Source organism: Schistocerca cancellata, chromosome 11 (genome assembly GCF_023864275.1).
Source record: "Schistocerca cancellata isolate TAMUIC-IGC-003103 chromosome 11, iqSchCanc2.1, whole genome shotgun sequence".
Taxonomy (NCBI): domain Eukaryota; kingdom Metazoa; phylum Arthropoda; class Insecta; order Orthoptera; family Acrididae; genus Schistocerca; species Schistocerca cancellata.
Window position 1 is genome coordinate 30,429,052 of NC_064636.1, and position 27,801 is coordinate 30,456,852.

General features: G+C 43.1%; 1 protein-coding gene across 1 annotated transcript in view; it reads left to right on the forward strand.

The window, feature by feature from the left end:
* The window catches only part of LOC126108866 (uncharacterized), a 183,768-nt gene extending 164,661 nt beyond the window's left edge, over positions 1-19,107 (forward strand). Inside the window, exons 9-10 of the mRNA XM_049914230.1 lie at positions 5,010-5,218; positions 16,688-19,107. Coding sequence (XP_049770187.1) covers positions 5,010-5,218; positions 16,688-18,165 — 1,687 coding nt within the window. The 3' untranslated portion in view covers positions 18,166-19,107. The remainder of the gene's footprint in view (positions 1-5,009; positions 5,219-16,687) is intronic.
* The last annotated feature ends 8,694 nt before the right edge of the window (positions 19,108-27,801 follow it).

Sequence of the window (27,801 nt, forward strand, 5' to 3'; positions counted from 1 at the left end):
TTATCTATTCTATTTCATTTGTTTGGTCTTATGACTGCATGCATGAGGGTTGTGGTGTAATAGGTGGCACCAGTTGTGTGTAGATAAGAACATTGACAGGAGTTTATGACGGCGGTGACGAAGCTACAGTGGTGGTGGATGACGTGCCCTTGGCGCTAGGATTTCACCCGGAACAAGTCCCGCCCATTCACCCACCTCCATGCCTCTCCACAGTGTAAGGCCCTCCCCTAAACAGCCGCCAGTTCCACAAACTGGAAGCTACTTCAAAGTTGTTATCGTTACAGTCCAACACATGTTACACTGTGATGAAATTCAGTAATGATAACAAATTTAAGTTTTCCTGGATAGTAATATAATACGAATGTGCATTATTAAAGAAATAAAAACATTTATAGAGAATTGAAAGCATCGCCAGCAATAGAAAACAAAAAATAACGTGATGTTATTTAAGGGCAATAAGGACAAATTTTCATTAACTAATTCACTTATTATAATAGGTTTATCTGAGGGAAACAGCAGGGCAAACATACGATGCGAAAACAATGGTCTTGAGTCTGTCTTGCCGGTAGTAAAGCCACGGATGCAATCGAATAACTCTGTTGTCTAAAATCAACGTTATATAGAAATAAGTCAAAGTCGTTTTGTTTACGTAGGCTCTCATAGTAGCTCACGAAAATTAAAGAATATAAGAATGCCATAAAGTAGAAAAGCCTAATGAAAGCAGTAAGATATTTGCTTATATGACATATTTCGTTAGTATTTCCATGGGTAATGGATGAATTTTGAATTGTAAATTCTTCCAATGCCATACCTGCGCATTATAAACGAGGTTATAAAGAATTGTGGCTGTTTCTGTATGATTAGTGTGCTATATGCTGTTTCGAACGTCTCAGGAAAATAATCTGTCGTTATTCTTTGTCCTGTCTGTTTTTAGCCAAAAGGTTTATTGATTTCGTAAATGTCATTCAAACCATTTTTTAAAAACAATAATAATGATGATGTATATGTTTGTCACAGACCTGTTATAGAGGAAATAAATGCTGCAGTGTTTCACGGCTGTAAAACTTCCTTCATGCTGTGCTAGTTCTTCTTCCACTCCTAAAACTTTTCAGCAGAACTATTCAGTGAATAACACGCAAAAACAGCTTGGATCGATTAGCAAGAACAAAGTAATTTTGATGCCCTCTGGAAGTATAGTGAACATTGGTGCTTGTTTCACATATACTTTCTGAGCTCTGAAACTTAAGTGTCAAGTATACTGTGGTTCCTCTTTCTCCAAGCAAATTACTCTTTGAGGGTAGGTTTTCCTGTTGTAGCTTTGGGTGCTTTTTCTCACATAAAACTATGTTTCTTCATAGGCTTTCATTGAATACTGAGTTCTCGTATTTAAAGAATTCAGAGCTAAATTGTTTTCTCTTATGTTTGCTGTGGAAGTACCTGGCGCAGCTGAGGCCAATTATGCACTTTTTTGTAACGTGTCTTTTAACTATCTGGCAAAATTTCAGACCTGGCAAGATATTAATTTAACATTCACTCCAAGTGCAGCCGAACGCGGTAGACCACGTGGGTCAACTGAAAAAGACGCCCAGGCGCCGAACAAAGACCGGGAAAACCGGGGGTGAGTGGGCGGGACTTGCTCCGGGTGAAATCCTAGCGCCAACGATTCCTTGGTGGATGTGGTTGGAACTTCCGGCTCCGGCAGTGGTGGGGGCGATGGGGCGGGCCGCGGTTTGGGGCTGGCGACGGTGTCGGCGACAGAGCCAGCGACGCTGCTGGAGTCGACGGTGGCGCAGGTGGCGGCGACGGTGGTGGAGCGTTTGACGGAGGCAGTGGCGAAGGAGCGGCCAGACTACGGCTCTCTGAGTGGTGAAGCAATGAGGACGACGACGAAGGGTGGGAGATGATCGGCGAAGAACCACTGGGAGAGTCCAGGTGAGAGCTGAGGCGCTGGCGAAGTATAGTGGGGCGTGACGGATGATATACTTCATACTGGACATTTTGGGAGGACATTTTGAGGTTAACATGAGTAAAACGAGTCAGAGAATATACTCCACCCGAGAACGTGCTCAACGTGAGTAAAAAGGTGAGGGATGTTGCTTAAGACAAAGAATGTTCTCCGATTACGTATGAAATAAACCAGAGGAGCTTCTCACAATCGGAAAACATTGAAACGAGCTCTTTAGCATTCTTTGAGCTGAGTAAGTTCTGTTCAGGTTAAGTTTTACATACTTTCTGACAGTAATGGCAGAATTCATGCTGCTTCGAAGGCAATGAAAGATATATGTAGCCCAACAAAATGCTGAACAGAGACACTGTAGAAGTTTATATGGGTTTCACAATAAGAACATTACTTGCCTGATGAACTTCTCTCCAAAAAATCACCAAAGAAGAGGGGACGACCTTTCAAAAGAAGTTAAAATTAAAACATTCTTGCTGCCTTTTAGTACACCTAAGTTTTCAGACTTACGTACGAGAAACCTTCGGTGTAGGCCTACACCAAACAACGGTGTCACTGACACTTGCAGATGTTCACCATGATGTCTTTTGACAGCATAAGTCTTATAGTTCGGTACGTTATAAATAAGTAGGCGGATCACAAAAATTAATAACTGGTTTCTTACAAACCTAGCGATCTGTTTGTCGTAACGAACAGAGCGGGCGACCGCTTCCGTACTTGATAAGCGACCAGAACACTGTGCGCCGTATTTGACCAAAATTATCTCGTGTTGGAGAACTCGGATGACAGAGTTCCGGCTTGGAGTAGATAAAAAGTCATGTAATGTTCGCATAATGTTCGCCTAACTTCTACAACTGAAAAGTTTTCCGCATGTTGTAAATTCGGTAACATCCCAAGTAAATACATTTTCGTAAACTGTACGTAGTTGTCTTAATAATTTGTTGTCGCACATAAAATAAACAAAATGAAACGTAGTGCAACTCTGCCTGAACACACTGATGCCGGTTCCAGACGTGTCGCCCGTTCGAGCGAGCTGAATGACACGTGACACTGCGCGTGCTCTCTGTGCCGGACACGGCACACCACACACACCGAGAAATCTGCAGGGAGCAGAGGTAGTGAGACAAAGGAACCCTCTCGTCACAGATTATGGCTTCGAATGTTTTGCTCGTAAGTACTTTCTCAGAGGATGTTCTTTTGCTCCGAGACAGCTTTCCGGTCCAACTGGAGACCCAGACATCACACGGAACTCATTATGATGCAGCTTCATGCTTTAATTGAAAACGTCGTCGTCAAGTAACAGTGATAACCAAGGACCATACTACAAGGAGTACAGGGAGCACTGATTGTTCTGCATTGTATCTGGCAGTATGGAAACTTTCCATCGTTAATGGGCTAGATTAAATAGGAAAAAATTGTCTCATACCCGATTCTGAGGGCTCCATTCTCATCACAACATGTACCTGACACATATGCATCGAATCGATGTACGGAACACTGACCTTAGGACAAAGTCTTACGGCCAACAATTACTGTATGATAATTTTCACCGCCAAACGAGAGACCCGCACCAACCAATCACGAAGCGAGACCGAGCGAATGCTTCAGAGCCAAGTAAACAAACATTTTTATGCAATAGTGAAGCGTCATTTTGTCAAGTTTTACGTCAGGAGACATGTACTTCTGCACGTCAAGCATAGCAGTGTGAGATGGTGGGATGCACATTGCCGGATGTCAGCCTAAACATTATAAAAATGCCACAACTGATAAGGGTATAATGAGTGAAACGAAACACCTATTGGGAAATAAAAACACATGTTTGGTATTTGCAAAGACGGATTTGAAATAGTTTGAGTCATCGCATCGCGCTGTCCTTAGCCGTTGGATTAGCTGATAGGGACTGAGTAAGTGGACCTGCTTGACGGTACATTCACGTTTGTCCATAGAGCTCTTCTTCCTGTGGGAGTTCTGCTTTCAGCTGTCATACAGTCTTTACGGAAAATTATCACAGATGTCAAGTCACCTAAAGCAGATAGGAAACTCCCTGGCAGGTCGCATCCCCGACGTTTCAAGTGACTGCACTCTCCACTGCAGAGTGAGAATTCGCCCAGGAAGCAACTCCCGAGGCCTCTGGTCACTGCAGTGCCCATCCTTCCGGCAGCGCTGGTCCCGCCAGCCGTGCAGGGGAGCTTCTGTGACGGCTGGAAGGCAGCGGCTGAGCTACTGGCGGAAGTAAGGCTGCGACGGCGGCTCTCGGTCCCTGCCTGCCCAGCTCGATGTCTATTTTTTTAAGGACGTCATATTCGCCATTGACTTTAGAAATTGTTTTACGATTGCAGTTTCGGCCATTTGAGCCATTTTCAAGTGGTAATGAGGACGATTTTGCTTCAGCTGATGACAGACATGTCTACATATCAGCGTCTAAAATCATCTATAACAAATTTGAACAAGTCATTCATATCCTTAACATAAATATCACATGTTCACTCTCTTGCAATGCATACGAAATTCTTCTTTAAAGAAAAGAGGAGTGGATGACCTGCAAGAAATAGTTATAATCGGTGTCTCACTCAAGTGCTCCGAAATCTAAGGATGAAATCTCGATGCGCTAAAATGCTAAAAAGACCAATGGATTTGCGATTGTTTGCTGTGTTACTATGCATCCTTTAAAGAATGAAAAAGTTCCAGGTTTGTGTCCCAGTGTGGCACACAGTACTCATCTGCCAGGAAGTTTCTAATCCACTGCTGAGTGGAAATCCGTTCTGGGTACTTTTAGCCGCGCGTGATTAGCCGAGCGGTCTCAGACGCTGCAGTCATGGGGTGCGCGGCTGGTCCCGGCGGAGGTTCCAGCCCTCCCTCGGGCATGGGTGTGTGTGTGTGTGTCTGTGTCCTTAGGATAATGTAGGTTAAGTAGTGTGTAAGCTTGGGGACTGATGACCTTAGCAGTTAAGTCCCGTAAGATTTCACACACATTTTTGGATGCTTGTACGTTCTTGCATAAACTACACATGCTAGGTTTTCAACTTTTAACCTGGCAGCTTGTGTGCTTCAGGCGGCCGCTGTTGAGTGAACGCCTGCTGCGCTATCAGCCGTGGAACCCCTCCTTTGACGACGACTTCAGTGCGCTGTGCAAGGAGCGGCAGCCAGAGGCGTCGCAAATGTTCGGCCTCGCTGACGAACTGTACGCCTTCTATCGTGTCTACTGGTCCATTGCAGCTGAGTACATCGATTCATTCTACGAAGAAGATTTCAAGATTGTAGGTAAGTTTAATACTGGGACCCGGCCACTTCACGGTTATGCGCTGACAACTGTTCAGTTGTTCGAGGAATGAGATTCAAATATCCTTCTGAATATGTAGTTTTAGATCTTGCGTGATTTTGCACGCCACGCAAGATAATCTCTGGTGCTCTTTCCAAGGTCAGTTTTTCGATTCCTCGGCAACTCTCCGTCTGGATCTATGACAAGCTAACTACTTCATTTCCATGTATTATTGACTTCTTCATTATGGAAGGACTAAAAAAAATTTTGGAGTGTTTAGAGAAGATTAAAAATAACATTGTTTATGTGACACAAAGGTCAAAGGTGTACCCCCACCTGCTGGTGGCCCGTGAAGGTTTCGACGCCAGCGATGTACAGAGGCTGTGTGATGTTTTGGAGACGTTACTCAAGTGCCAGCTGTGTGCTAACGATTGTGCAACACACTCGAAACAAGTGGTGCGTCTCACAAATAATGTTTGCAGCCTCAGCCTAAGAGGCAGCCACGTCGCCTGGGGTGTCTGCCAGTCTGTCTGGTACACTGAACAACTCGTCTCCCTCCCGTAGGAGGCACGCAGCACCTCTGAAACAGGGCCCATCCCACAGCACTTTGAACACCGTCTCTGAACGCCAGTGCAGATAAGACCTTCATACGTGTGCGACACGTGCCTCATATAAAAAAGTGTTCCTTCTTATCTTCTATAAACACTCTAAAATTCTGTACATGTAGTTTTTTTCAGACCTAGTCTAAGGCTTTTTAAAAATGGCGAATGGTGTCTGCAACATAACGGCTACAGACAAGCTAATTTTCTGTCAATACTGTAACTGGTGTAGTGATCTAAATTTCTCATGTGTGATCCTAGCACGATACTGTTCGTATTTACTAATTTTCTTTGACGAACAATATTTCGATTTGTAACTGAACAGTTAATTGTATCAGATACACTGTTAATATTATCCTTAGTAGTATTAATACTATGAACTGTAGTAGGACTGAGGAAACACAGCTATCGCACCTGTCTGCTAAACAACTCTATTCGTTCGAATTACTATATTTTTTAAATTTATTATTTTATTCTCGTTGCTGGACTTTATCTCTCACTCGACCATCTATCTATCGTGCACCAGGCATGAAACGAGTTGTAATCGTTTAATTCTCTCTTTGTACCTGCCTGATAACTACTTGTTCGGTAGGGGGTAACTCCATTTAAATGAGAGGAAGGGGGGACAGTGGGCTTGTGCTCTCTCAGCGGAAAAATTATTTATGCCTGCCGTTGTCACTCTTGACCGCTTCAGGCAATCGAACTTGCAGGGTTTTCATTGGCAGTAAGCCGACTAATTAAGAAACTAAGGTGGTCGAAAAGGGTTACAACAGATAAGGAAGTAAGTTATCATAAGAATATCCGTATAGTAGAACCAGGAACTGTAATACTGAGAAGAAAGGCCTTTCCAAAATTTCGGCTGTTGCCGATAATTTACTGCAGACACTCATAAGAATAATACTGGCACATAAAAGGAAATATGCATTGTTAGCAAGTTACTAAACAAGCAGACTCTTACCCCATCTGTTGCTAGACTGAGCTGCACTCTGCAGCATGTCTATAATCATGACTGAAACTGTTATGGACACCGAGAACAAACGTGTGAGCTGTAGTTGATGTTTCAATTCCTCACGAGTGGCGACAAGATATTAAAGAATGAGCAGCGACAAGACCTTAGAGTTGTGGACCACTAGCCTTTTGTCTGGAAGCTAACTTTAAGCCCGACATTGAAGATATCTTCAGGGGCCGGTCGGTGTGGCCGTACGGTTCTAGGCGCTTCAGTCTGGAACCGCGTGACCGCTACGGTCGCAGGTTCGAATCCTGCCTGGAGCATGGATGTGTGCGATGTCATTAGGTTAGTTAGGTTAAAGTAGTTCTAACTTCTAGGGGTCTGATGACCTCAGATGTTAAGCCCCATCGTGCTCAGAGCCATTTTATCTTCAGGCGAAAGTGGTCGTGATAATCCAGACAGATCGGAGAGGTCGTGGCAGTTCGGTCGAGATGGGGGGGGGGGGGGGGGGAGAGAGGGAAAGAAGAAACTGGTGCGAATCTCTTCTGAGCACGTGGCGATATTAGAAATGGTTTGCACCATCCAGCAGGCTGCTACAACGCCCCTGTCTGACAGAGTTGCTTCTCTGCCGGCTTCTTTACGCATCACTGTCCAGCAGAACTAGATGCTTGCCCACAACAGACCAACGTATCAAGAACTGAGCCCTCATCTGTTGTCGCTGCCATTGTGTAAAATCACCTAAATCGCAAATCCAAGCCTACAGATGTCACAAATACTTCCAGTGTGAGGACTATCTGACCCAGTATCGCAGAACCACCTGACCTATCCCAATTACAAACAAGACCACACATCAGTAGGACAGAAAACCAGTCCAAGTTGCAAATTTTTATTTTTTATTCATTCGATGACTTGTTTCGGACCGAGACCCATTTTCAAATCACCATAACATAGTCGAAAATGGCATTTCCGAAGATGTCAATAACGTGCAATGAATATTTACAGCGCATACAGATAACTCATGGAATGAACAAAAACTTGGCACGGTTTTTCGTTCACTGATTACCAGAAGTTGCTGACCCAAACTACTGCATCATACTGGAAGTTCGTAAAACCACCCATGTTAACTGTGCCCAAATGTACAATCCTTGCACAACTGCATCATCTACACAGCCTCAACTCGAATGATCTAATAAATATAAAGTAAACGCATTATTCACTACACTAAACTTACATTCCGCATCCCAACAACTCCATGCACTGCACCCTCACCATCTAAGATATTGAGTTCAGACCCACAGTTTTCCACACCATCAGTCGAACTCATCATCATCATCCCAACAGTTTCTTGTGTCGCATCCCTAACATGAAAGACATCCAGTTTGGAACCACTGTTTTCCACAACATTGAATGTCTTTCAACGTCCACATATCGTCCAACAGATGACGATAACAGCCCCATTACCTTCCATTTTAACATCCAAGTCACCTATTCCAAAAACCAATCCTACTTTTTCTTCAGCCACCTCAAAACATCAGCTTAAAACTTATACCTAACCTTGTTTCGCCACATAAAACATCAAGACGAAGCAGCAGCATAGCATACCATCCATACGTCTGTTCCATCAACTCCAACGAGATCTGCATCACTTACATGTTATCTCAATGCTACAAGTATACCTTAACGAAAATTGTTACATTCACATAACACAGTACCAGTCACTCTACACTCTACAAAGCACAGATAATTGCTACAACATACAATCAGATGGTATTGCTAATGGGTGCTTGTGAGACATCCTGATACCAGCACCTCATTCTACAGACCAAAAACCCTGGGATTGGTGACACACATGAACAAAAACACTGCCACATTTTCCATAAACTCAACAATGTATTGAAAGGGATTCATTCTACTCTCGTCCATAACAACCACACGTTGCCAAACAACCTCAAAAAGCCAAACAGTGCCTCATGTCTTCAAGATATCCTCACTGTACCTAATGACTGCTCGACAATTCGGTATTACACTGTCACACAAATACGACCACCACATCTCTTGCTCCCAGTTTAAAACACCTGTCCATAACGCCACAAAGCAAATTAAATATAGCATTTACAACACAAGACTATAAACGACATCTTTCTTAAAATGCTGATGAGAGGCAGCTCATGACTCCATTACTTTCAACCATCTTTAAACAAAATAAAAAATACCTCTTATTTCCTACTAGCTCTAGTCAAGTTGTGTGATGTCATACTTTATGCAAGTTTATATTCCACGGCTCACCTATGATTTAAGGGTAGTGTCTTTGTATACTAATCAAAACGTCATGGGACCCAGGTTCGAACCTCGCTACTGCTTACATTTAGAACAAAAATCATTAGTAATGATGGATGGGCGGATAGAGCTTCAAGGCACTTTTTTCCCCTGCTCCTAAAACCCTGAAGAGGCAGCAGTGCTCAAAGGCATGAGAATGCAGAAGGTAATGGGAACCACTGGTGTCTGTCCACAGGACATGTGGCCTATAATTGAAAAGTGGTATGATGACTCCTCCATTGGCGAAATATTCCGCACTAGTCGCACATTCGAATCTCTGGGAGGAAACTGGCAAGTGCCAGGTGTCCCAATGAATTATGTTTACTGTATAGCTCCCTGCCTGGCACACCATGTTTCTTTTGTTACTGTAAATCTTACTCAACAGCATATCTCCATCTGCCTCGATAACTTCACCTCTTGGTGTAGCCTCTGCTACATCAAAATCACTTATGTTAAAAACCCAAGGAATTACTACAATAAATACTACCAATCATTTCTCTCTCCCTAACTTCCACCATGGCACACATAAACATGACTGTGTGGTGGTACTCTCTTCAAAGGTAAGCTGATTCGAATCCAGGTGATGGAAGAAATTTGCATTGCTGGTATTTCCCCACCTATTTCCTCCTACATATGGACCTGACCTTCTGCACTTTCGGCCTCACAATCCCAATTTCACTGCAGATTAAATAATGATCAGTGTCATCAAAGAATCCCCTGAATACACGTGTGTCCCTCACAGCCTTCCTTAATTCCTGATCTGTTATTATATAGTCAATGACGGAAGGCAGGGGAACCAGATCTGTCATTGACTATATAATAACAGATCAGGAATTCAGGAAGGCTGTGAGGGACACACGTGTATTCAGGGGATTCTTTGATGACACTGATCATTATTTAATCTGCAGTGAAATTGGGACTGTGAGGCCGAAAGTGCAGAAGGTCAGGTCCATATGTAGGAGGATAAGAGTGGAGAAACTTCAGGATAAGAAAATCAGGCACAAGTACATAGCAGCGATCTCAGAAAGGTACCAGTTAGTTGAATGTAGTCAATTACAGTCATTGGAAAAGGAATGGACAAGGTACAGTGACCCAGTACTAGAAGTGGCTAAAGAATGTCTTGGAACAGTAGTGTGTAAAAGTAGGATGAAGCAAACAGCTTGGTGGAATGACACAGTCAAGGCAGCCTGTAAAAGGAAAAAGAAGGCTTATCAAAAATGGCTACATACTAGAACTCAGGTAGACAGAGAAAGTTATGTTGAAGAAAGAAACAAAGCCAAACAGACAATTGCAGCATCCAAGAAGAAATCTTGGGAAGACTTTGGAAACAGGTTGGAGACTATGGGTCAAGCTGCTGCAAAACCATTCTGGAGTGTAATTAGCAGTCTTCGAAAGGGAGGTAAGAAGGAAATGACAAGTATTTTGGACAGGTCAGGAAAACTGCTGGTGAATCCTGTGGATGCCTTGGGCAGATGGAGGGAATATTTTGAAGAGTTGCCCAATGTAGGTGAAAATACGATCAGTAATGTTTCAGATTTCGAGGTAGAATGGGATAGGAACGATGATGGAAGTAGGATCACATTTGAGGAAGTGGAGAAAATGGTCAATAGATTGCAGTGCAATAAAGCAGCTGGGGTGGATGAAATTAAGTCGGAACTCATCAAATACAGTGGAATGTCAGGTCTTAAATGGCTACACAGAATAATTGAGATGGCCTGGGAGTCGGGACAGGTTCCATCAGACTGGACAAAAGCAGTAATCACACCAATCTTTAAACATGGAAACAGAAAAGATTGTAACAACTACAGAGGTATCTCTTTAATCAGCGTTGTGGGTAAAATCTTCTCAGGTATTGTTGAAAGGAAAGTGCGAGTATTAATTGAGGACCAATTGGATGAAAATTCAGTGTGGGTTTAGGCCTCTTAGAGGTTGTCAGGACCAGATCTTTAGCTTACGGCAAATAATGGAGAAGTGTTATGAGTGGAACAGGTCATTGTATCTATGCTTTATAGATCTAGAAAAGGCATATGACCGGGTTCCTAGGAGGAAGTTATTGTCTGTTCTACGAGATTATGGAATAGGAGGCAAACTTTTGCAAGCAATTAAAGGTCTTTACATGGATAGTCAGGCAGCAGTTAGAGTTGACGGTAAATTGAGTTCATGGTTCAGAGTAGTTTCAGGGGTAAGACAAGGCTGCAACCTGTCACCACTGTTGTTCATATTATTTATGGATCATATATTGAAAACAATAGACTGGCTGGGTGAGATTAAGATATGTGAACTCAAAATAAGCAGTCTTGCATATGCGGATGACTTAGTTGTGATGGCAGATTCGATTGAAAGACTGCAAAGTAATATTTCAGAGCTAGATCAGAAATGTAAGGACTATGGCATGAAGATTGGCATCTCCAAAACGAAAGTAATGTCAGTGGGAAAGAAATATAAACGGATTGAGTGCCAAATAGGAGGAACAAAGTTAGAACAGGTGGACGGTTTCAAGTACTTAGGATGCATATTCTCACAGGATGGCAACATAGTGAAAGAACTGGAAGCGAGGTGTAGCAAAGCTAATGTAGTGAGTGCTCAGCTACGATCTACTCTCTTCTGCAAGAAGGAAGTCAGTACCAAGATTAAGTTATCTGTGCACCGTTCAATCTTTCGCCCAACTTTGTTGTATGGGAGCGAAAGCTGGGTGGATTCAGGTTACCTTATCAACGAGGTTGAGGTTACGGATATGAAAGTAGCTAGGATGATTGCAGGTACTAGTAGATGGGAACAATGGCAGGAGGGTGTCCACAATGAGGAAATCAAAGAAAAACTGGGAATGAACTCTATAGATGTAGCAGTCAGGGCGAACAGACTTAGATGGTGGGGTCATGTTCAATGCATGGGAGAATCAAGGTTATCCAAGAGACTTATGGGTTCAGCAGTAGAGGGTAGGAGGAGTCGGGGCAGACCAAGGATAAGGTACCTGGATTCGGTTAAGAATGATTTTGAAGTAATACGTTTAACATCAGAAGAGGCACCAATGTTAGCACTGAATAGGGGATCATGGAGGAATTTTATAAGGGGACTATGCTCCAGACTGAACGCTGAAAGGCATAATCAGTCTTAAATGATGATGATGATGATGATGATGATGATGGTATTTCCCCAGTAATGGGAGGGGGAATTGAAGCATAAAGTTTCTCATCACCAGACCTCGTGTCAGTGTTCTACATTACATTGCCTCTCCTCATTGTATCGTGATACACTGATGACGCCTGTGACACTGTTGAGGGTGACACATCGTGGTGTCGACGATAATCGCCTGCAGCAAATCGTCAATCGACCACCGCAGAGATGCTGTACACCTAAGCAGCATCGCCACCGCCTATGAGAAAGAAGTAGTAAGCCACTCCTCCTGTAGCTTCGAGGCGCCACACACGACAAGTATTTCCAGCTCTGCCAGTGCCTGGTACGAGTTCTGCCAGAGTCCAGCCTGAGTTATGTTCTGTCTACGAGGGTATCAACAGTTCTATGACGACTGCAGAGAAACGACGAATTTCTGCCTTCAGAGTGCAGTGTCGGCGTAACATCACTCAGTCAAGCCTAGGCCAAGCATGCACGTACAGAGAGTCGAGGGCTGACAACAGAAACATATTTGGCACAGTTGTAGTAAACGTTCAGTGCTCATCATCTGCAGACTTGCACTGTAATGCCACTCAGTGTTGTCAGCAGCTCCTGTGTATTTTGACCCCAATTAATACCACACGTGCTCACACAGCCACAGCCACGAGGAGCTACAGATAAGTGTATTGCTTTCCAAACAATATGGCTTTCTGATCGTTGACTGTTTCATTTATCTACCTGTAAATTTATTAAAAGCATGGCACAACGACATGTGTGTCAGATGTAGATGTTAAGCTCTTAACGCATCCATTACAGTCACGTACACTCAACAGATAACTCCGAGTCACAGTTCTCTCACAATGCAAGGACAGTGCCCAATTACGTGGAGGAAGATAAGCACTTGCAGTAAGGCGGTGGACCTGCTGCTCCATTCCTCTCTGATGACATGGGCAGAGGACTCTCTCATACCTTGGAATAATCACGCATCCTCAGCTTACAACAAACTCAAATTAAGTAGACAGGAAACTCGACAATGTGGGGATTCCATCATTCAGCCATCCTCTGTACTTGGGTAAAACCCACTGAACGAGACGATGCTGTTGTAAGCTGTTGGCTCCAAACTTGATTTTCGACCATATTTAGTTTCTCTGCGATGTCCCTACACAGGTTAAGGTGAATGACACGACGGTTCCTATGGATGGACGCAGCTGTCCTGCTTCCCCGTTCTTCCCAATTCTGGGTTATGCTCTAATAGCTGTTTCACCAACAGGACGTTAACTCCTGATCTTATTTCTTCCTTCGTCTTTCCAAAAGCCTTAGCGTTACTTTCGCCAACGTAGCTTGTATCTCAGCACTCTCAAAAATTTACTATTCCTTACAGTCTTAGAACACTTTGCACTCTGTATCATATTTGCCGTCTTAGACGCAACCTCTACCAGCTGATTACATTGCCCTCTCTTCTGAAGTTCGTCAGACTTTGTCACAAATTGCAAACGTTCCATAAACGTGGGAAACAAAAGCAATTTTTCTCGCCTATCCTCTGGATACCTAGGCTTCTGGTGCGCCTATACCAACATGTCATATCCACCCTCCACTTGCCACCCTTCTGTATCCTATTCGAGCGGAACTTCAGCTGGCTGGTTCTTCCTGTTCCAGAATAGTATGTAGACACTTATTCCTCCAACCAGCTATAATCCTAGCGTATATGCCTCTTCAATATGTAGATGATACCGCTTCCAGACCACTGTCATCCCTCCCTCACACCTCCCTCTACCCACATCAACTTGTCAATCATACTTCCCAGCCCACTCCAACACCTTGAATACATACACCATTTCTGGCCGGCACCTGCATCATACCGTATTACCCTCATAGTAGTTATTGGGAACTGACTGCCAGTGACTTGCCAGAAGCACGAACCTTATCTTCACCATAGCACCATCATCAGCTTCAATGTACATGTGTTTATGTAGAGACGCTATGGCTTTTATTTTTTTGAAACCTATCATTTTATTCATTCTCCCATAAAAGCTATACTGGCCTAACTTCGATAGGCTGAAAAGCAGCAAAGTGTCCGAAGCTTGCGCACCACACGATAATGTGGTGGGAGTGGAATGAATGACAAAGAAAATGGAGTGTTTACGACAAAGTCGTGCATTCGGCCTTTCACAGAATGTGCCTGTGTATAAGAATCTTTCAGAACTTATTCGTCTTACTGGGTATACATTTGCGCTCAACACGACAATGAACTATATACATTGGATGATGTGTAGCATATCAGTATCATTCTCCTTTGATTTGTTCTCTGAACAGGAATAGTGCTCGAGGAAAACGACCATCAGGACTTCTCAGAATGCAGTAGGTAAAGCCGTCATCAAGCTGAAGCCTGGTTTGGTCACCGCAGTGCTTCGCGAGCCATTGTCCTACTGCAGGTTGTGGTCACTCGCCGTCTTCCTAATTTTGAACTATCTTACCCAGTTAATAATTGTGGGACAAAGTTAATTATTGGATCTCCGAAAATTCTACAGTTCCAACATTTTCGATTTCCATAAATCAATGTCAGAGGTGAAAAAAAGAGATAAGTGACAGAAGGAATCTCGGGAGCAATGCCTGAATCCCAAATCTCTGGAGTTGTAATCCCACATTCATCCACTCAGCAGCTGAGGCATATATGTCCCAATTGCATTTATTGCTGCATTATTATCATTACACAAGGTAGGAATGAGACGAAGTAATTACATTTTTGTGGGTGTTTTGGAGTGTATGCAAACAGCGTATTAACAGTAAATCGTTCATTGTGGTAAAGGAACTCCCAAAATCGTCAGTCACTGTATTTTGTTGTGCTTTATCTCGACAATCTCGTGCTAACGAAACAAACTGGTGACAAATATGCTCCATCACTTTTTTTTACGCTGCGTGATGGGGTCACTAAGTTCACGGAGGAAAGTGAAATATCACAAAGACGAGAATTCAGCCTGCATCCTATTTCTTTGTACAGGACGCCTATGAAGTTATGTCAAAAGAGTATATTCTATATGGACGTAGTTAGATATAAAAAAATACGTATCCAACGTATCAGTGTATGGACGATCACACCTTCCTCAGGTATCTATGTGTCTCGCTGTCCCCCTTGCTTTATTGCGTATCGTTCTAGCAATTCTGCTTAGAAAGACTTCCTCAACACTTGTGTCAATTTTCCATTAATCTTTCAACGTTGAGCCACATGAGGCTTTATTATTCTTCATATTCAGTTATTTGCGTGGTAAGATCAAAAGTTTGTGATGACGATTTCAAAAGGTTGTTGAGGTGGTAATATTGGGATTTCGTGGTAACCATTTTAATGTGGCTTTAAATGCTGCAGAACCAAATACAATCCGAGAATAAGTTGTTCATTAAGAAACCCACACATCTGAACAACAAAACGAGACTCAAGCTCCTTACTTCTACAACCACACAAGATCCGTGATTGCCTTGTCATGGAGCTGAGATACTGAAAACTTCTGTTTTACAGAGAAATGGATGTTCCCATTCATGTAAGCTTCAGAAGAATGTGGTCCTAACAGGTATTCTGATCACACAATGACCCACATAAGGTGAGGTAGGTTCCTTTCCAACTCTTGGTAATATGGGTACTTTCCTTAGACAAGAAAACAATTTTTTCCTGATCAAATAGTGGTATATGGCACATTTATACGTAAACAACACTCTTGAGCGAGACATGGCAGAAGTCGCCACAACAAAGTACGCTAGGTTACAAATCGTTGCTCCCGACTACTGTCAGATAATTCTGTAACAAACATGGGCCTAAATCCTTTCGTATTCATATTTTTTCAGTGTGGTCGTGCATTGTTGAAGAAGATGCTTGAAGTCCAACTACTCTTTTGCAAATGATTTTCATTGGAGACTGCTCATCTGATTGAGAGTGGGCGACACACGTTTGCTGTCACTTTTTATTGCTTCCAATATGTGGTCTGTCTTTGAGACAGCCTGACAATACAGGACATTTATCTCAATCAGGCATGGCTTCTTTACGAGGGGGACTGAGGCAAATGGTCTCATCATGTATTACATAGCTTTTTCTGTCTGCGGATGTTCATGCACCCACGAATCCTCCACTAATCTCTCCTTTACAGGATGGATTCGGAACTCAAAGACTGCAGCGCTGAAACAAAAATATAATTCTGATAACATTGTTTTTTTGCCATCTTCAGTGCAGGACTATCAATAAAACCTATTTACTTCCTCATTTTTACTATGTCAAGAGCGATACAGGGACTTCTTGGACACCCTGTAGATGAAATAGACGTGCATAGTAACATAATATCTGTCTTTGTTAATACTCTTACTTTGTGTTGACATGCCGCCTCACATACTTCTGGGTAACTGAACCTGGGTAATGTGGGTAAACAACGCCCAGGCTCGTCACCCAGAGGAGACTTTGGATTCAGCTGCCTGCAGTGTACGGCCACCACCTACTTGCTGTCGTTTTCTTGCAGACGAGGAGTGGCAGCTGGAGGACAGAAGCCACGATACGCTCTCCGTGGGCACTGACTGCGTGCAGCTGTTGGTGAACGCCCTGGACCACCCCACGTGTCCGCTGGAAGACCTGCCACTGGAAGCCGTGAAGCAGCGCGAGCAGTGCCGCGAGCAGCTGTGGGACGACGTGGTGCAGAGGTCGCCCCACGTACCCGTCACCAGCTACCTGGCCTACACGCAGAGGGCGAACGTCAACCTCTGCCTGCTGGCCTGGATGGCGGTCAACTCGTACGGCATTTGTCAGGACGTCCCGTTTAGTATGATACAGTCCCTGCACGATGCTCGCTGCTATTTCGATAGTCCTCACGATCAATCATGTCTGCAGTCGAACGCTACAGACGCCATCTGCTCTGTTTCCAGAGCTATCCTGTTGCTAAAGTGTCGCGGCTTTTCCTCCATCAGGACTTCCCATAATTGTACGATCATTATTTCCGCAGTTGGAATATTCCATATTCGTAGCAGTGTACTGTATCAAAAGCTAAGAGAAGAAACACTGAACTACAAAAACGGTTTAAACGACGCAACCTTGAAATACAAAGATTTCAAAATAGACAGCTTGAAGCCTTTAGAAATATCATTTGTATTGGTAAATATAATTTTCCGTTTTTCCACTGCCGGAGTATACATGTACCTTCCCCAGTTACGTAACTTGCCTGGAAAGATATTCTTGTCCTTTCAGATCACGTGCATAGTCCAGATCCTGTGTTCGGAGGTCGTGTATCGTATGGCAGGCGTCCCTGACTTACCTACAGCAGTGCTGATAGACAGCGCCCTCACACTTCTCAGCTGTATCTGGCTGAACTCATTCTGCTACCAGATGTATGCTTGTGTTCGCCATCTCAGGCTTCCTGACCAGCTACTACCTGCTGAAGTAAGCCAGTTATTCCGCCGTGAGGTGCTGTATGTGCTTATACCGTGGAGTGTAGTATGTGTGCCAGCTGTAGCTTTGGAAAAGACGAGTAAATATTACCTGATCCACAGTCGTATAGTAGTCCTTGCAGGGATTTCAGTGTCTGTGGCATTCAACTTGGTTTGTCTCGGACTGGTTGGATACATGTACCTACGTACTCGGTGCTCCATGCGGCAACTCAAAATTGTTGATAACAAGAAATTTGCCTCAAAGAAGCAATGTCTTTTTATGTCAGTTAAAGCCATTATATTAAGTGGAATAGGAATTATTATTAGAATTGGGTTCCACCAGGCTCAGGGAATAGCGCAGTTAGTGTACTATGTACATCTAGCTACGATGGTGCAAGGACCAGTGCTCTTCGTCTTTTTCGTTTGCAATGGAACGACGCTCCCCGTACTGAAGAACAGGATACTTCTTTGGTGGAACCCAACCGACATCCCTGCAGGTCTAGAGCTGTGTTCGGCAGCCGAGAGGAATCTGGCCAGGAGAAACAATGAACAGTCTCCCTTTTCAGAATCCTCGGTCTAGCCTCCTTCAGTATTTTTCGCAAATAACTGTCTCCACACTACACTGCATTAAGCTCAGCAATAAAAATGGACTCTACCTGGTATGACAATATTAAATGTCATTAAATCTGATATCGTACAGCCAGTACTTGTCTTTCCTAACGTCTCCCTCATTTATAACTGTGTGCTTATTTGTGAGTGGTAGCCTCTGTCTACCTATTCTAATGCACTGAGACTACTTACTAAAATTGTTGGGAAATGCTTTGTGTATACAATAGGCTGCGTCAATCACACGGCCTGTTATATACAAGGAAAACGCAGCACGTTGTCTGAGGAATTCCCTTGTTCGTAGGACGTCTTTTCTCCGTTTTCCGTCGAGGATCTGTCTTTGCAGTTTGTCGGTTTTATTAATGTATAATGTATGATATTAGTATATATCATATTATGTCTGAAACAAGGAAATTTTCCATATGTGTGTGAAAGATGTAGTTTTACACGATTTGTAATTCACGTACCATGACAAGAAACATTCAGATACTTATAAAATCAAAAGAGAGGGGCCAATGACTGAAGTGGTGTGTGCATGAAAGTGTAAATGGGTTTGTTGAGCTTATTAATGGTTCGATTACATAGAGTGGCTCAAACAGGTATAGTAATAAAGTAACACATGACTTGTTGTGTGAAATGTGGCTTGAAGTGAACGCAAAGTGTCGAATGGCAGAATTATATGAGATTAGCATTATTGGGTTTGTGAGACAAGATGGTGATTTGTTAAGCTAGAGGTTTGTAAGGGTACTATGGCAGATGTTAAAAGTTAATGTTCCATGTGCCACTCTTGGGCAAGGAAGAACATTACTTAAAGGCGTATTTACAGAAACAGTACTGTGGAAGGATAAACTTGTGCCAGTACTGTGAGTCTTGGAAAACATGTGCCATAGTAGCTTCACTAGAAGCACACAGTGCGCCGAGATTGTTGTGATTCGTAACCAATAGACGATCTCCCATTTGTTCAAATAAAACCTGAGTGAGCAAAATAAAGGAGTGTCTGTGTGTATTTAGTATCTAGCCCAACTGAAAATCCTGTGATAAATAGTACTACGTGGAGTGATTTTCGTGAATTTTGCACTTAGCAGGCACCCGCAGTGTTAACCGCGATTTCCGTGCTGGACGCAGTGGAACCAGAGGCCGCAGCGCCACGAGGGAGGCAGGTGCCGGGTGCAGCCCGCCTGGCCGCAGGGGGGCGCCGGCAGCTCAACACGTTCTGTGGAACCGTTTGACGAAGATTTGCAGGCCGTGCGCCTCGATTCTGTCAGCGCAGCGCCAAGCCAACCCTGGCCCGCTCTGCGTGACGTCACGAGAGCGCGCCGCGGCCTTCTCTTTAGGTGGTGGCGGCCACAGCCGACACGGGGCCCACCCACACAAGCGTCCTGGACCACCGGCACACGCGTAAAGTCGGTCCGACACAGTGGTCGCCAGCCGAGCCTCGACCCGCTGGAAAGTATCGAACCTCACCGCTCGAAAGCCAGTAGGTAACGGCCCTCGTGCTACCTACTAACCCCCAGGCAAGATCCCGAGTTCCGACCGCAGTACTGGGAACATTCACAGCCGACTCCAGGAAATTACTTTCGACTGGCTGTACGAAATACACAGTTCAAACTCAACAGGAAGACGGTCACTCAAAAAACGTTACTCCCAGATTTGGATAACAAACTGAGATTATCGCTATCCGATTACCCCAGCCGAGTCAGTCACTTTGAGTCGGAGGACCACTGCCACTTAGCTGACATCACCGAGTTTTCCCTGAGCTACAATTCGCCGTAAACGCCCACACTAATTACTATTTCAACATTCGCAGATAACGGCAGGAAAGTTCTTAGGCGGTAATGGATGCGCGCAAACGAGAAGGCGTTTGGAAACTCGAGAACCCTGTGCGCCGCCACGCAGAACTCCGCTCCGGAGCGCCCGCGACCCGCCACGTCGGCCACACGGGCGCCGACGGCCAGCTCTCGATTCCCCGAGCTCCGGGCCTCTCCACGAAATCCTTCTACACGTGGGAGGCCCCACCACTGGCCACTCCCTGCTGCTGCTTACAGCCGCTGCTGTCACGTTCTGGTCTTAAAGAAGGCGAACCAGCGAGCAGATATGGGTGGTCAGGGAATCACCTGTTACAACCCTTTCACTCGTGGGGTATCAAGCATTAACTTCTGCAACCGATATACCTACTAAGGGGTTTCCTCTGATATATCTGGAGACAAGCATTCTCGCAGCCGAAACTGCTCCAACTGTTGTTACATGTACGTAGATGTTCGACAGCGCACGTGTTACTCAGACGATGTCCCCTGCCAAGTGCATCATGCGTAACTCGCGCCACTGTCGTCAAACGCAGCATTGTCAGAGCGACTCAGACTTGGGATCAGCAGTCTGCACAACCACCACACTCTGAGACAGGGACGACCGACCCGCATCTGCCGAGGCTAAAGGCACAGAACTCAACGCTGACTGCGAGCGTTCTCAAGCAGGGCGTGGGGACTATGGATCGTCCTGTTTCCGATATGCAACAACAGTTTTCAGCGCACCAGACTGAAGTAGAGAACTCTGTCTCCACCAGATCAGAAACGCAACGCTACGCGAACTAGCCGAAAACCCGGACAAGAAACCCGAAGTAAACAGGCAAAGCCGCCACAAACACGATACTCCAATTACAAAAAGTTTACACTCATCCAAATACATCTCATGAAGAACAAGGTTTACAACTGGTTGGATGCAGATGGAATTAAAGCACATCTAACACAGCTTATGCCACATTAGCAAACCCTGCAATAAACTATAAACTAAGAAGGTGGCAAAGAAACCGCCAAATCGTTGTAACCTGCACTAAAACAGTTGCCTGGGCCACCAAGTCGTTTACAAAAAAATCCGAAAAAATTTGCATTCACCACAACACACGCATCAGATATCGAAACCCGAGAGAACAGTTTCAGTTACTTACCGATCTGGAGCAACAGTAACAGAAATCACACCGCACGCCAAACACTAATCAAAAGAGAACCCACACAGACTCACGCTCGCCTTTGTGATTACCAATTTTGACCGTGATACAACAAACGAAAAAACTGAAGGGGACCTAAAGGTACCGGGAAACTAAATCAAAATTCCCCGCTATTCCTTCCAGTCATCTATAGTTACAAAGAGCCAACTAACGAGCTACTTGTTCACCATTTCAGAATGCACTGTGCACCTCACAAGGTTGGACTATTTAAACACTGCCTCCTCAATAACAGCAACGTCCATATTGCAACACTTTCCAATAAGACACGAAAAGCTGCGATATAATTTGAAATGTGAAGAATGGAGTCGAGCACATCGAATTTTTAATTGCAAAATAGACCCGAAACAAGAAGCACCAAAATGCAGGAGCTGCGACACTGATAACGTTAATAGTGATGAGAGTCGCAAAGAAAGACCAAAACAGCCTATCTCAGCAAACAAAACTGAAAACATTAAGCACATTCATGAAACTATCACGGTCTTCGTACAACAATGTCAACATAACAATCTGAGTCCCCACTACATGATATTTGAAAGAAGGGAAATAATAACAGCAGCTTCTAAAAAGCTCCCACTACGTTCTTTGGCGAACGCGGATCCAAGTCTACATCGCCATATTGATAGACAAGGAGGCCTATGCCCAACCTAGCCTGACACACCAGGAAACAAGAATTAACCTTCACATTCAAGCCTAAGAAAGATATTGGCACTATCTGCATCGTCAAATCACTGGCTTTCTGCTCTAAAAACAAACTCCCTAAAGGCATAATAAGAGAGAAAGAAGTTGGTATTATAGTCGCAGCACGTACCCCATGAGCAGGTAGAGAAATCAATCTAGATAACTGTATCTGTCACCGACCTAATTAACCCAAACCAGACCGTAGTAGACGCTGAGATACATGCTTCATAGTCTTTCAAATAAAACACCACAACGATGTATCCTGCCGAGGAACTGCCAACTGATCTCGTTAATTATATACTCTCATCTTGCCCAGCTAAAGGAACAGGAGACTCAGTATTAGATCTGCGATATTTGCTGAAAAATTGAACAAGAAAGATATTAAACTAGTTGTAGCCATTTTGAATCACGCAAGACTCAGAAATGACTCGCCGCCTTTTATCAATCACTATCGAACTTCTATCTTAGAACATATACTACGTACAACATAGCTACCCAGATTCTGAAGCTACGCTGAATTTGGCGACTGCATAGCTAACGAATACCTCACATTTATTACGCTGTGAACCACAAAAACTAAAAAAAACTTAAAACGATCATAAACTCACGAAATCGGATAGTCGAAAAATTCAGATTGATACGTTTTAACACAAAACCTAACGAATCAACTATTCTAATCACTCCTTAAGACTCCTGACGTAGATAAGAAACAAAATTAAACAGTAGGGAAATTCTATAGACCATACGGCACTAACCAAATGGATATGCTACGATTGGACTGAACGTTTTCAATGACCTAATAAGAAGAGAAACCCACCAAATGATGCGCGAGGTAGTCACAAGAATTAGCTCCCACAATAGCAGTAGTTTTTGGAAAAAAGTTCCAACAGTCATAGGACACCATTTGCGAACAGCCATCCTTAATAGCAAATGAGAATGTCATTCATTACTGACGACCTCAAAAAAGTTCCTCAAAGTGCTAGAAAAACATTCACGGTCATCCACGGTATCCAAAATTCGATGAAACCGACGAACAAATAATACTCGAAAATCCGAACGCAACCGCTTAACATCCACTACTTTATAAGATTGACGAATACGAAATGGAAGGAAAGCAGCTCAGAGACTGGAGGCACTGGAAGATGACAAAATAAATCACTCCTTTCACAAGACACCTGCCTCAAACACATCAGACGTTTCTTCATCGCGGCCATTAAACTGAAAATAGTCTCTCTAAAATAGAAGCAAGCTAAAATCGAGATGATTTTCCAACCCGAAAGACCAAAAAACAACGCCAAATCATAGGTTACCGTGCTCTCAGTGACAGGGAAAGCTTTCGAGACAGACTAAAAATATTCAAGGAAGAGCAATATAATCGCACAAGAACAAGCCGGGTCCAGCGGCAACCACAGCACAGGCGACCCGGTCCCAGGACTGAGCAGCAGAGCGACGCAGGCTGAACGCAACACGGCAGGCGCAACGCCAGCACGCTTTCTCGTGGACGGCGAAGGCGCCTTCAATTGGTTGTGGAATACTGGGCTGCTCTTTGAAACGTTACTTTTGAACTTCGCATGCCAAAGTGTGCAGTTTACTAAAAACGTTGCTGGAAACAGGTAAGTTCAAGCGCTGCTTGGTGATCACCATTCGACAAGTATTATGCCAGCCGCAGAGGCGCCACGTGGGACCGTCACGTCTCCACTGCTGCACACCGACAACACGGCTGACATCGCTAAAGGTCGAGGATCGAAAGAAGAGCCCTGCACACAGGCGACACTGCGTACTGTTGTCAGGGCCCGACATGCGGCAGAATTAACGAGCAGGTCAGCCCCTTCAAAAACATGCAGGAATCGTCGCTAAGCAAGTCGAGTAGATTAAAATACAGCGGATCCACGAAATCTATCCTTCATCACCAACCCGTGATATTCAACTACCCCTACTTTAAATAAATATGTATTCCTCACGTCATTTTCAGAGGTACTCTGACAGTTATCAACAATGAAGAAATACGCCAACTGGAAAATAAGATGTTATAACACAGAGAGATGTTGTTGCGCTCCTTAGTGTGAAGACTGGTTAAAAAAATAGCTCTCCATTCTACTGTAAAACTTGCAGGCCTCTTCATCTTCAAGTACATACTGCAGCCCACATCCATCCCAATCTCCTTACTGTATTCACCACCTGGTCCTCCTCTACGATTTTCACCCACACTTCACTTCAAAACTAAATTGGTTAGCTGTCCACGTCTCGGAACGTGTCCTACCAACCGACCCTCCATTTGGTCAAGTTGCGCCTCGCATGTTCCCACGTTTCTCGGGAATACAAACTTATCTTCCCTGAGGTCGGCGTCTACCAGTTTTTACATTCTTCTGTAAATAATTTGTGTTAGTATTTTACAACGACGAGTTATTAAACCGATAGTTTAGTAATATTCACACCTACCAGCAACTGATTTCTTTGGAACTGATAACATTACATTCTTCTTAAGGTCTGTGGGTACTTCGCCTGTCTCATACGCCGGGCACAACAGGTGGGAGAGCTCCGCCGTGGCCGGCTCTCCCGAGGCTGCCTGTAATCCTGCCACAAGACTGTTTACTCGCTGGGCCTCGTTTCGACTTAGATATTTCAGAACACTGTCAAATTTGATCTCTTACTGTTACATCTCCCACCTTATTTACATCCATGACCACTTCCCTATCTGTAATATTACCTTCAGTGAGATATAACTGACATAACTACATTTGCTGAAAACAAAACCTATGTAATGTCATGACAGCAGAAATTATAAATATGATGTAGCTATGCTATTGACTATACAAAGACATAGATCACTACACCATTCAGACAGCAGTTTCTCCCACATAACATAGCACTGACCTCCGACCTACAAAGTTATCTTACAAATCCCTTCGTATCATGCTAGAGTTTAGTTCCTAAGCATTTGTCTTAAAGACTACCAATACAATGTAACAGGAAACAAAATGCCTTAACGATGGACAAATAAACGCAGGTGCTGCTTTTTTAAAGTAAGGTTTTAACCCACTCATAAGGCGAATGCCAGGACTCAGCTGTAAGAATAACATCGTTCTCCAATCCGCCAGGATTACACGCTGCGTCAAAACCAAATAAGAGCGTCAGATTAAAGATGAACACCGTCACCTTCGACGAATGATCTTGACCTTAATCACATGTTATTAAGACCTGACTTATCAGGTGCTGCAGATAAGTGATCTTATGTATTTCTAAAACATTAAAACTTAATTACGAAACCTTTTAATTTTCTTGATCGCAAAAACACATTGCTTTAACATTCATTACACGTTTTGGTTGCCAATCAACTATTGTTAGCTTGTAAAAGAAGCAATAAACAGGGAATTGCCTTAGATTTAACCAAATTTAATAAAGTTACTTAGTATTGCGTGATGATTTGCCAATCATGGTAAATACTACCTGGTTAAGAATTCTGTAGGCTTGAGCCCCATCATCTAATAGCATTTCCTGGAGCTGTGTAAGCAATTGGAAAGTACCTGTCGGGTGAATGTGAATACTAAACTGCTTTCAGATATTAAAGAAATAAGCAAATAGAAATAATGAAAACATACCATTCCGACTAATGAGCCATGTTTTCCATAGACTCTTGGTTACACCAACGAAGCTACAGAGTGCAACTCACAACATATAGTAACAATCAAAACACACTCCATTATCAACTTTGAATCACAATCCTAAAGACTCTCCACACTTTACCTTTAAAACTGCTAACAAAATATACACCATATTGAATGCACATGCCCCCATAAATGAAGAGAATTGAAAGGACAACGAAAAGGTAGAATGTTTCTGGGACCAATTCAATGGTGGTGTGCAAAAACCCCAGAGTAAAAAAAAATCCTACTTATGGTAGACTTCAATGCCCAAAGGCAAGAAATACAGCAAAATTGTTGGAAACTACCGAGCACGTAAAAGAACTAATCAAAATGCCATAAGACTGATAAAATTACACTAAGCACACAACATGAACCCGAAATCCATAGCATCTAGGAAGCTACCTCAAAAACAGAGAACATGGATCTTACCAAACCAGCACATATGTGAATTTCAACTTTATCATGTGGCAATCAAACTATAGTTCCATGAAGAAATGTTAAAGTCCTCAGAGGTGACAACCCACCTACCTTTCCCAGAAGGGAAAAACAGAACCAACAATCCCAAAAGAAGAAATATAACTTGTCAGAGATTCACAAAGCCAAAAAGCATGAGCCCACTAGGGTACTCAATGGTCAAAGCGATTTTGTGTCCAACGCCTACTCTGCTTTGTTTGATAATGTACTACGATAACCAAATAATGCCTCGCATATTTATACCTAGCATTACTTGATGATTTATGTCGAGAACAGTAGGCATTTGCCTTACTTGCATACATTAGTCCCTCTAATCCTGTAACTGATTATGTCCTACCTATTCATGGAATGTATAGCCAGACTACATAATTTTATTTATTGACTGTCAATATGTTGTTTAAACGTTTTCTGTGGGAGACATAACACGATGTATGTCAAGCCCTCTGGCGGTTAAGTTCTGGTGGCTGACCCAACAGAGGGCGCTGATCATTGATCTGTCTTTCCTTCAGCTGTCATATAGACATTTTATCTTTCATAGGCAAGTTATAGGTTGCTACAGGCAATGTATGATGTATATTGTTGACCGTAAATTCACCATAAAAAGGGTCGGACCTATCCTCTTCGTGTATTTCCTTTTAATAATTTTATATGGGTAACTGTATTCATCTTGTAATGTATCACAATTGATTTCTATGATAGTATCTATTTTAAAAGTCTGCTACATGTATTTTACACAATGTGTTTTTATCAGATTATGTTTTTCACGTAAATGATGACTACATCTAACACAACACTAGTGACATCTAGGGAGGATGTAGGCAAAGATTTCTGGTAGCTACTGTACTTCAGTAGCCAGTTGCAATAGTGACTGACTGGACTACTCTACACCTTATTTTAGATCTATGTGACGATGCTGTGCTGATTACATTTATATGTTTTGACGATGCCATTATGGCCTTATCACTTTAGGACATGGTGTAAAAAGTATTTTTTGCCGTATTTTATCTGTACATTTCCTTGGTTCTATGATAGTATATCGTGATACGTATTGCTGTATCATGTTTAAAGATACACTGCTCACTAGGTGTATATCTATGTATATTGTAGATCTGAGAATGGTCAGAACGCACTGAAACTGATCATTGTCTAAAGAATTGATATTGTGATCGAAGACTGGAATGAAAACATTTGAACAAATAAAAGCCAGAAAGGTAACAAACCCCATGGAGTTTCCCCTTGCAACTGAAGACCTGTAAAACCAAACTTAGGATCAAATATAAAAAAGCCTAATAAGTGAAATCAAACACTTAGCTCCCGTAACAAAAGCCAAAAATCACACTTCACCTGTGGACAGAGAAACTGGAAGAGAAGCATGGAAACAGTGTCAGTCACACAGAAATGAACATAGCACACAAAACTTCTCAAACATGCGAAAATTAGTGAGCAAACATATCAAAAGAATAAAGAAAGCACAAGAAGCCCAGATCCTCTTTCAAATCAATGAAGAATTCATCAAAAACGAAGATCTTTTACAAGACTTTTAAACAAAAAATAACCAAATACAGCCCACTGGCTCTACAGCTCCAAGACAAAAACAGAAATATTTCCCATAACAGCAGGACAATATTTCAGGAACCACCTCAACTGTGAATAACCCACAGAAAAAAATGGACTATTAAGACCTCAACAACAATAACCAATACAAACTCTGAACCACCCTCCACTGAGGAATTACAGTCATTCGATTCAAGTCTCGATAACTATAGAGCCTCGAGAGAAGACCAAATCATAGCTCAACTCTGGAGCAAATGAA